Here is a 12,206-nt window from a genome sequence, read left to right on the forward strand (position 1 = left end):
CTATAGCTGATCAGCTGGAAAAAAAAGCTGCTTGGAAGTGTGACAGTGTGGGGTGGGCATATAGGAAATGAAGAGATAGCGCAAATGTTTTTGAGTCAGATTTGATAAAGGTTGGCTGTGATTTTCCACCTTCTATAGTGTAACCCTTCTGATCTTAAAACAAAAATAATGACAATAGCCAGTTTGAATGTTGTATTAGTTGCTCCTTTATAGGGAACAAACAAATAACTGGTTACCTGTAACAAGACATTTCTCCCTAATTACTTTTAGTTATGCTTTTTATGTGTTTGCAAAGTTTCTGACACCTGCACAAATTCAGAAAAAAGATATCCACGCTAAGGGATGAGTTCACACTCTAGTTGAAGACAATCATCATTTCCCTGAGGTAGTTACACAAGTACGGTCATGCTAATTCATTGCAAGGTTAAGTGTCTACCTTCAGAATCCCTATCGATATCTGTTTTTGTACTGGTCTAGTTACAAACATGCATATGAAGTGAAATCAGATCCAAATTATTCTCCCACAAACAGATGACTCAGATACTCCATCTTCTTAATGTTCCGTTATACTACAGTAACTCCCACTGCTCTCAGAACAACATTAAATAAATCAAATATATTAAAATCAATGAGTTGTGTGCATAAATATTAACTTAAAACGCAATGCCTACACTTATTATCTACGCATATCCCTATACGCTAACCCATGGGCAAAGCCGAATATTGCAGTTGCTTGACAAAAAAATATTCTTTTGGCTGCTGCATCCAAGTTGTTGCTTAGTTTATCCATGCATTCAAGTTTTTTTACATTTTTGTGTCTGGCTAGGTCATGTACTTCTGCAAAATGAGTTCGTTTTAAAGACTATGGGGGTCATCTAAATCTAACCCGTTCAGCGGGAAACCAACAGATCGGCCACCCGATTTTACTTTGACGGAAAGCAAAATGGGGGACGGATCTGACTGTATCAGTTTCCCACCAAACAGATTAGGTTAAAATTACCCCCCGAGTATTTCACTGCTACCTTACGTGGTCAACATCATTGCTATTCAAAATTGACAGTATTAAATAGTCATAATTTTTCAATGCAAACCCTACATGGGAGCAAGCTACATTAGTAGCAAATCTATAGTTACACCTGGGTTTTTTTGAAAAAAATGGGTAGGTTTAACTACGGCCAAATGTATAAATTAGAATACTGGCACATCACTTCAGAAGAAACATGGTCTTCATTTTCCAAAATATAGCTGATTCAGACATTTGCAGCCACAATTAGATTTGACGTCACAGGGGTTAAATCTCTACAGGGGTTCTTCCACTCGTCCGTTGTATCATTGAGCGGTGGGAGAACCCCAGCGGAAATTCATCGCCCTGCTTTTCACTTGACTTTGTTTCTGTGCTGACCACTTGTAATCGTTAATTACACTTAAAATGAAAAAATGCTCAAATTACAACAAAACACAAGAGATATCATTCACATTCAGTAGTGACTTGTTGGCCACAAAGATACTGGAGGGAACTAAATCAAGTGAGAATTTAAGGTCAATCTGCTGTGCGTGGATCAATATAGTGAAGTAGAGTTGATCTCTATAAAAGGTCGATGCTGCCAGCTGTGATGTCTCCCATACCTAAAAATATTAAAATGTAACACTGCTGCTATCAGGCCAGAGCACTCTATTACTCTGCTGCTTTGGCACGTGGTACAACTGAGCTCAAAAGAAAAAAATGGTTACTTTTGATTTTGACAAGAATTATAGGAGGAATTCTTGGTGCAAATGATAAAGAATAAGAAAAAAACATATCTGCAAAAAACATCAAAGTAATAGACAATTGTAAAATAAAACAATTATTGTTAGATCGACAAATATTTGCAGTGATCAAATTGGTACACTGTTGGAATTTATTTATCCCCAAACCACACATCAATCACAGGCAAAGGGGCAGGCAAGTGACCTGCTGTCTGGCACTGGCTAATGGTGTTCTGTAAGTGGCTTTGAAGATATGCATAGAAGCAGCCTGGAGGGTGCTAACTCCTTGTTATTTTCTTTCCCTGGGGGACCCTGCCTGGCCTCTGCTCAACACCCTGCTGTGTTGATCTGGCCAAGTTGGGAGCCTCATCATCTGAGAAATGGCGAAGTGTTAACCCACTCCATGACACAGCACATTGGTATATCAACCTGCTGTGCCACCAAGCCCCATGACATGCTATAGGCATTGTCTGAAAACACCATAAGACTAACAAATACAATCTTGATGTGGAGATGCCGGTGATGGACTGGGGTTGACAATTGTAAACAATTTTACAACACCAAGTTATAGTCCAGCAATTTTATTTTAAATTCACAAGCTTTTGGAGGCTACCTCCTTCGTCAGGTGAACGATGTGAAAATGATTTTCACATCATTCACCTGACGAAGGAGGTAGCCTCCGAAAGCTTGTGAATTTAAAATAAAATTGCTGGACTATAACTTGGTGTTGTAAAATTGTTTACAAATAAAATCTTAGCAATGAACAGAGACAGATGCAGAGTCAGAGACAGGATTTAGGGATGAACTTACTTGGCTCACCAGTGAATACTGCTTCCATTGTAATGTACATAAATGAGAAGAGAATAGAGAGATGGAAAGAAAAAGAAAAGATGTAAAGATGGATGAAGTACCTTGATCAAGACCAAAAGAGTGAAGATTTAAAGACAGAAATGAAATAGGCTTTACCACAATAATTGTGAGCTCAGCAGTGATTACAACAGACATATTTACTGTTTGTTACCTAGGACTCCAGTCCTGACACTTGTAGCTTTGAATATATACTAATGATGGTAATAAATCGGAGGAAAACATTCTCATGTATTTAATTAGGAACTAAAATATAAGTTTTAAATTATGGGACTCTGTTTATTTGTAAAGATGACAGTCTGCAGCACCAATGGAAAGCAAAATTACAACGCACATGTACTCTTCCCACAAGCTACTTTCTCCGCATGTTTCACTGGCGTTAATAAAGGACAGGAGAGACTACTTCACCGTACAAGGCCCAGGAGTCTGAAGCATTCGGGTGTCACAAGAACAAATGATTACTAACAAATCTGAAACCTCAACAGTATGGTCATTGCTGTTCACATTATTCCTCACTCTAATAGTACTCACATGTTAAATTGGTAATCAAAGTGACATTGTGTAATTCTTTAAACTTGTTTCTTACCATTCCCTTTACACACAATTAACATCAATGTGCACGTATAATAAATGGGAGATTGCACCAGCAGCTTTGCATTACTGGGTTTATTTCACTTTCTGCTTCCTTGCCAGTAAATTATGAGTTTTTCATACCCATAAAATATACCCAGTAACACAACTAATGGTGCAGTATTATCTCTATAGTGCATAACTAATTTTCTGCCCCATTTTTAAAAAAGTGTTGAAAAAGGTATTTCTAGCAATTAGCTAGATAATTACATACTTAGTTTTTTTTAAACCTGATTTACTGAATCCAATATTAGAAACAAAAAAAACCATTGGAAGCAGTTCTTTTGTTGACTGTTTTTATAGCATGCAATCATTGCTAAGTAATGAGTAGTTCCTTTGTATAATTACATGTGTTTGTCAAACGAATTGAACAGAGAGTTTTCAACAAAGGAGGAAACCAGAATTTTCATCACTCGTTTTTTTTAAATTTGCGGCATGGCTGCAGAATGCATTAGATTTATATGTCAGTTGTAACAGAGGTGAATGTCAATGCCAGACTCCTCTGGACAACCAAATTTCAGAAGAATGCACCTTCTTGAACCAGCACACACATTTAAACCTTTCCATTTCTCAGAACTAAACCTGCCAGATTAGGTGTGAAATTAGATCTATTAATCAGTACTTTCAATTTGCAATTCATTTTCATCCACTATTTTACATCAGGGAGGAAAGTCCTTTATCTCCTTTCTCAAGACTGGTTATAAACCAGAATCCCAGAGGCGTAATGGCAGTGACATCAAATCGCTGCTTATCTCGAGCACTTAAACCACAATCATTTGAAGTCTCCTGATCAATAAAATTCTTTCAGGGCATTTATGACACACAGCAAATACCTTATTCATACAAGTGATATGCACATACAACAAACAACATTTTCCATCCATTCCAATGGCTGTAGGCTTCAGTCTTCACTCTCTCCTGATCTCTTAATTAAAAAAGAACCTCACTATCTTCAAAGGGCTAACAGTTTAAATATGAAAAACATTGAGCTGATTCATCTTTAAATAATGCAGGAAAGATAGTAACTATAATTTTAGCAACATGTTTTTACTGTAATACATTATGACTGAAACAGTAGCAGCATACTGAGCCATATTTGATACTGCAATGCAACATCATTCATTGGGGAGGGGTCAATTCCATCTCAGGGTACCACTTGTAAAGTTGTTAAGTGTTATCTTATGTAACATTATTGTGACTGCATAATAGTCAAATATCTACTTTCAAGAACAATGATAAAGCAAATGAGTCCAAAGGTTCAATTCTCATTTTCTTATTGATTCAAAGCAACACTGCAACAAGAAGTTTAAACTGTGAGATCAATGAACCATCTTGTACTTACGGACTGGCTCTGTCTTGAAATTAGTGATCTGGCTGGCGTCACCAATTCCCTTTCCATTGATAGCAGATAACCGCAGGCTATATATGGTTTCTGGAATTAGTCCACTGATCGTAATGACATTGTCTGAACCTAGGACTGTCAAATATTGAATATTGTTATGTGATTATGCATCATAACTCTGAATTATAGTGCAGTATCACATTTCCCAGATCTACCACAGTTATTAAAAAGTTTGAAGGAATTTCTTTAAGAATTGAATGGTAACAAATGGACACGAGAAAAGGTATACAAGTAGGCACTCTCCCTATATGTTCTTTGGGTGCTGGACAAATAAATTATATAGAAAGATTTTAAAAAGTAATTCACTGGCTGTGAAACACTTTGATATATCCCAAGGATGCAAATGGTACTATATGCAAGTTCTTTCTTTATGTTTTCATTCATTCTCAATTTCAATGTGGAACATAGTTTTCAATTTGTCTGGTTTCTACAGGAGCTGAAAACAAAGCAAATCCAATTAGCCTAAGAAGTAAAAGTTTTCCTGAACCTGCCAGTAATCCAAGGTTTAATAATTCAGTCTATACAATGCCAATGTGCTGGTAATAATACAGGTAATATTTTCACAAAGTCATATCAATGGTTAATATTAACTGAAACAAATCTACACTTCAACTTTTATTTTAATGAATTTCCCCGGTGCTGATTGTTTTATTTCAAGTGTAGAAAGATGTGTTAGGTTGCAGTCGCCTGTGAATACACATTAAGTAAGTTTTTGGGAGAAGGTTATTATAAACTATGAATCTTAATTAGAATCTAGCACTGCTAATGACATTTTAACTGGACAGCATTTTTTAACTTGGCAGAAAAAGAAAACTTTTAGGCAGCATAGAGAGAAACACAAAGCATTTGTAATAATTCTGACCAAATCACGAGGAAAGTAGCTGCCTTCTTAAATTTTTGGGGAGATTGCTAACATCTACTGTACCTTTACCACATTCAAGCAATCAACTACTTTCAGCTCGACCACCCACTTGATAGGGATCAAAAGGCTTACCAATCCTACAAGCCTTCCAGTGATTGGATGCTTTTATTAGGCTGGTAGGGAAGCAACAACAAAAATGGATTTGTATAAACATGCCTTTGGTCTCCAAAATCGCATTATGTTCATGCAAAGAGTGCTATGTCAGTTTACTTGTGCACGCCAGTATCTTAAAAAGGACTGATGTTGATGACTTGAAAGTGTCACTTTGCGTTCATACTTCACTTTAGTGTAATCACTAATGGACATCATTATATTTGCCTGGGAAATACTTGTTTCTTTTCAATCTGAATAGAGAAAGCAAATCTTGATTTCAAATCAAACTATTCCATAATTTACAACTCAGAAGATCCTTTAAAATTTAGTTTCAGGGAATGAGTTTAGACTTCAGGTATTATGCTTGAAACTTTTATGGATCACAAGAGACAGAGAGAATCTTTTCATGGCACTGGCAGAAAGTTTTGTCCGACGGCAACACATAGGAGAAATTCAAGGGCATAGTGCCCATGATTTTTCCATTCATTTTATGTTTTTTTTTTACTATTTAAGAACTTTTTAGATCAAAACTTTCTTTCATCAATCAGGCCTCTTTGTACTGCACAGAGAACAGATTTAATGGTATTCTGCTGAAATGCATAGTTTTTGGAAATATCTGTCTGCAAAGCAGTCAAATTGAATTGCTGAACAGACTGCATCTCATTCAAGTTTGACTTGTCTGTATGGGAATTGCATCTAATGTTTGTTGGCAGAGCTATGAACTAACCTAGGTCTCCCTAAGGCATTTGATAAGATTTGCCGAGATTGGTTCCTTCTGGGTTAAAGCTTTTGAAACCTTGTTAACTTTATTGAGGATCTATATCCTTAACTTATTCAGCAGCAGTGATGCAAGGTATTCTGTTTAATGCATGCGGTCTAAGATATAAGGTACGGTTTCTGTTGGTTAATCTGTTAGTTGCCAAGAAAAGTATTTCAATGAGTTGGAAAGGACACTCAATGTAAGAAGCAGTAAACATATCAGTATTAGAGAATTAGTTACCAGGACGACTGGAGTACATTTTAAATCCATGGGTCAGTCTTAATTTTATTCAGATTACTTAATGCTGCTCAGCTTTCATTATGATATGCACCTCAGGAGCTATGCGTCTTAGTCATTATAATGAGGCGTCACTGAGTGTTCTAGGTCAATGCCAAAAAAAACAGAAAAAAAAGCAGTGACCTAGCTAAAACAGCTATGTGACAGACATACTTAATAATGAAGAACTTAATAATGAGGATTATCTAAATTGGACTCCTATCTCCTGAGTTTCCTTGAAGTATTTTCCTTCTTTTCTTGAGTATCTAGGATATTATCTTCGATTGCCAAACAGGATAGCTCTTCATAACTCACTAGAATTATGATAGCAGACATGTTTGTGTACAATTATATAACTATCCCTGTTATTCACTACATTCTTCCTTGTTTTTCTCATCAATTATAGGCTGCATTATTTTCTTGAATTGTTTTTTAAATATCAAGTGTCCTCATTTTAGAGTCAAAATCAGCCCCATTGAATATTTATATCATCTTTCTATTTAATTATTTATATTCCATTATCTCATAATGTGCCAATAATTAAATATATTTATTGAAAACATACTATACATATATTTTTATATATATTCACAGGTATGTACAGGTTTAAGAGTTAAATATAAAATGGGTATTTAAAAAAATGATTTCAATAGGCGGTGTACAGATGATAAATTCTGAGCCATTAGCAATCTCTCATTTATGGAGGTCAAGAGCTAGTACGTGACATCCTGCGAGTTCATCACTCCTTGTCACGAATATTCTATATTGATAATAAAATGAACTAGCATGCATGTCCCACTATATGCAATACCAATCCTAAATTTTGTATTTTATAAAATTGCTTCATTATATTTTGCTAACCAAAAGATATTTTGTGGCTTCCCAAAAAATTCTGAGAATTTGTCCAGGCAGCAGATGAATATTACAAGTAAGGACTCGAACCCTGGTCTGTCCGAGTTGGCCGATCTCAGCTGGAGCAACAATAGAGACAACACATTTACCCTCATGTTCTCAAGGTAGCGGGGGAAAAATCCACCAAGGTTTCTCTGCTAGAAGTGCATATGTGTGGACTTCAATTAAGTGCAAGAGTGGGTTTGGCTGTGATGTTCCCTATGGTAGAATAGGTTTCCAATACGGTGTTAAGGCTCACACATGAATAACGGCAAGCTAGAGGGTAGAAATTTGACCGCGCCCTAAAAACTGGCATGTAGGGGGCAAGAGAACGATCCCTGCGCCTGATAGGCACGTGTAATATTGGGCCTCAGGCCTCATCATCGAGCCGGTGAGCTGCAAACCCCAATGGGCATCCGCTGGCTGCTCGCGGGAGAAAAGGACTCCAAGATCGGGCTGCTGCGACAGAAGCAGCGACCCTCATGTAAGTCCATAAAGGGGACTGGCAAGGAAAGGTCGCAGTGGCCGGGATCGAGAAGGGTGGGTGGCAGTATCTGGGATCGGGAAGGGTGGGTAGCAGTGACTGGGCCCTGCGCCGGCTGTGTACAGGGCAACCCAATACCAAACAGTCCCCTTATTTGAATATGCGAAGGGCCTAACGCCTGCCCACCATATTGGAGGCTTACACACCTGTTTAGCGCCCAAAAAATGGGCGTGGCGCTATCCAAATTCTAGGCCCAGTGAATTATAGGAGAGCAATTGATGCCTGTAGAACCATACTACAAGCAAGGAATCAAAGCCTTCAGGGGAGGAGGGGGAAAATTAACAAGAAAAATATATATATATTTTGCTTCCCTTTTAGATCCCCTCTCACTATATACAATTTGGCAGGTGGATGGGCAGGCAGGAAACTTGCTTCAAGGCTGTTTTCAGTGCTGATAGGAGTCGGATTTGCATAGTAAGTATGTGAGAGCAATTGGTGATGACTCTCCAACTGATATTCTCTCCCATCCTGTGCAACAGTGCCTTTCATTCAAAACTTCCTCCAGAGGATGCGAATTTATGCGATCAAGTTCACAGCCCATCATTCCATGTTCTAGTTGTCTTTTCTCAACGTACCTTCCCTTGCATCAGAATTCTTGGTGAACCATTCGTCAGTATCCTTGATTTTCCATTCCACTAGGTATTTCAGAATTGGCACACCACCAGTTGATTCAGGTTCTTCTATCTCGATCTGCGCAGTGCTGGAATAGGGTATGGTATCCAGGACTGTTGGAGCAGATGGGGTCTCTGGAACAGTAAGAATATTATAAAATACTTGCACCACTGTCAAGAGTTTCTGAAAACTACACACACCTACACTTTATTTCTAAAACATGTACAGAGCGCATAACTCATGCAGAGTCCCCTCATTTCTGTCACCTTCTGCTGAAAACAGAATATATTTTTCCATTGAAGAAGTATCAAGTTAATTTTGCAAGTAGCCATTATCAATCTCACTCAGCATTTAGCAGCTTTGTCTTCGTTGCTATAGGATTTAAATGGAGTCTTAAGATCAAGAACAAAGCCTGATGATAAACTGCGAAAAGTAATGCTTAGATTACGAGAAGTTTCCTCAGTATCTGAAACCTTCGTCTAAAAACTCTAATAGAGCGAGCCTTCGTCTCAATGGTAGCATTCTGCCTCGAGTCAGAAGGTGTGGAGTTTGAACTCTGCTCCAGGCAGTCCTAGCGAGTGGAGACCAGAGCTCCAGCTCTGAATTCTACGTTTACATCCAGTGGGATACTCCAGTCCAGTGAGTGTGGGTGGCCACCACCCCACCCCCTCCACCCCTCACCATATGGGTTGTGGGAGCCCATAAAACCCACCCGCCATATGGGACTAACCACCCTCTTGGCTGGTATAAAGATGGTTACGACCATGGAAGGAGCATTCACGTCAGACGGTTAATCAGCCTGTGAATCTTTCCACTACTTTACACCCTTTTCCAGTGGAAGTGTGTGAAGATACAAAAACAACAATGACTCTAATGCAAAGCTAACGGCAACTGTTAGGAAATTACTTACTCCACATAACTGGTGTTTTGACATTTGCTAAATAATCCATGAAACAAAGCATATCACTTATGCTGAATACTTTTAAGGGACTTGCTTGATTATTAAGGACAAGAAGGTATATTTTCTTCCACTGGCTAATTTCAGCGAAAAAGACATGAGTATAAATTGGGAAGCCACATTATACTTATGATGCACAGAGAGAAACATCTATTCCTAGATATTTGTTACTGACAAAACAGTTGTTAACTCGAACATATGTCTCATCAATTTTCTTTTTCTAAAAGTAAGACAGCAAAAAATAAGTAAATGTCTATATATAAACTTGAAGGTGGCATACAATAATATTACTGCATTATCATCTGCAGCACAAAGCATTGTGCTGAACATCAAAGTAATGGTGTATCTATTGACAGTTAAGCTTCAGTGGTCTTGCTGCTGACAAGCAATTTTTCTTCCTGATGTGATTTAGCATTTATGGTTTACTTACCAACTCTTGAGTATTGTATAAAATCTGCCCACAAGAATAAATGTGGGCTCTATAGCACTGAAATGACAACAGCATTTGAACTAGGCACTGCGTACAGACATTCCCAACTAAAAATAAACATTTTTTAAAATCACTGCTAAGTCCATTCTAAATGGGCTTTTGCCTAATGCAGATGCACCTTATCTGCTTTTATGCAGTTTAATATTCAAATCAAGCTGGATGCTCCCCCATGTGCTCAGAAAGCTGACATCCTTTAATCAAACAAAGGATGCACAAGGGAATTAGTTCTCCGCCTTAGATGAAAAGAGCTGTTCATCTGGACTGGCATTTGATTGTCACATATAATTGCCAGTGGATTAGATCTCTGTTGTTTGCACCAAATAATCATGTTCCATTTCGTTCCATGCACAAATTTTCTTAAAATATTTTGCATGCTTACATCTGTGATTTTGAGTACTGTACTATAGAAATGCCTCATTCTCTCAAGTTCCCTTTGTTTAAAAAAAAATCTTTTTCTTCACAGTAATTGCCTCTTACTTTCACTTTTCTTACAAAGCTGCCAATACATCACCATTTGGTATAATTACAAACCCATTTTTGAAAGTGGATTACATCTAGTGAGTTTAGCCATTCATCGCTAGGCCTGGCTGGACCACATCAAGTACTGTCAGGCCATGCTCACCTCAGCCAAAACTGTTCATTACTCCAGGATCATCCTGGAATGCAAAAATAACCCCTGGCTTCTTTTCTCCACTACCAACTATCTCCTTAAACCCCACTCCCCTTCTCCCTACACCCTCACCTCCAACACATTTGAGGAGCTCTTTGGCACTAAGATTAACCATCCGTTCAGCTGTACCCCTCCCTTTCCCTTGCACACCAACCCAAACCATCCCCCAAGGTACTTCCCTGCACTAGCCCTGACCCCCACATTTTTCTCTAGTTTTTCTCCCATCTCCCCATATGCCCTCTCTGAGCTCATCTTGTCCATGTGATTCACTTGCTGCTCTCTCGACTCTATTCCCACTATGCTGCTGGTCACCCAGCAACCCTTCATGGCTGCCATATTAGCTGCATGATAAATGGTTCCCTCTCCTCAGGTACTGAACCCTTAATCAAAAAAACCCACTCTGTCCTTGCAAACTACATTCCCAGTTCCAACCTCCCTTTCCTCTCCAAAGTCCTTGAATGTGTTGACACCTCCCAAATCCATGCCTTTCTTTCCCACAACTCCATGTTTGAACCTTTCCAATCAGGGTCTGCCCATGCTACAGCACTGAAATGGCCCTCATCAAAGGCACAAATGACATCCTATGTAACTTTGATGATGGTGCACTATCCCACCTCATCCTTCTTGACCTGTCCGCAGCCTTTGTCACGGTTGACCATGCCATCCTCCCCCAATGCCTCTCCTCCAGCTGAGAAAGACCGCCCTCGCCTGGTTCCACTCATCCATATCCAGTGGTAGCCAGAGAATCTCCTGCAATGGCTTCGCTTCCTGCCCCCGCACTATTACCTCTGGAGTCCTCCAGGATCTAATCTTGACCTCTTTCTATTTCTCATTTACACGCTGCCGCTCGACATCATCCTAAGACACAATATCAGGGTCCACATGCATGCTGACGATGCACAGCTCTACCTACCATCACCTCTACCAACCCTTCCATTGCCACTCTGTTTACAGCCTGCTTGTCCAACACCTAGTCCTGGAATAGCTGCAATTTTCTCCAATTAAACACTGGGAACACCAAAGCCATTGCCTTTGACTCCTGCCACAAACTCCGTTCCTCGCCATCGATTCCATCCTCCCCCCTGGACACGGTCTTAGGTTGAACCAGATTGTTCGCAATGTTGGCGTCATATCTGACCCTGAACTGAGCTTCTAAACCCATATTCTATCTATCATAAAGACCGCACCAATTTCTGTTCACGTATCATTTCTGTTTGCTGACTAATGCTTCAAATTTAAAATCCTCATCCTCGTGTTCAAATTCCTTCATCACCTCACCCCCCCTAACTCTGTAACCTCCTCTAGCATACAACCCTCCGAAAACTCTGTGTTCCTCCAACAATGA

The 12,206-nt window shown here is 39.0% G+C and overlaps 1 protein-coding gene across 8 annotated transcripts in view; it reads right to left on the bottom strand.

Annotated features, from left to right (window-relative positions):
* Positions 1-12,206, bottom strand: part of LOC137301486 (neural cell adhesion molecule 1-like) — a 441,173-nt gene that overhangs the window by 93,308 nt on the left and 335,659 nt on the right. For all 8 annotated transcript variants that reach the window (XM_067971002.1, XM_067970999.1, XM_067970998.1 and 5 more), the window contains 2 exons: positions 8,707-8,877; positions 4,586-4,720 (listed from right to left, as the gene is read on the bottom strand). In XM_067971002.1, the coding sequence (XP_067827103.1) occupies positions 4,586-4,720; positions 8,707-8,877 (306 nt within the window). The remainder of the gene's footprint in view (positions 1-4,585; positions 4,721-8,706; positions 8,878-12,206) is intronic.

The sequence above is a fragment of the Heptranchias perlo genome, chromosome 33 (assembly GCF_035084215.1).
Source record: "Heptranchias perlo isolate sHepPer1 chromosome 33, sHepPer1.hap1, whole genome shotgun sequence".
NCBI lineage: Eukaryota > Metazoa > Chordata > Chondrichthyes > Hexanchiformes > Hexanchidae > Heptranchias > Heptranchias perlo.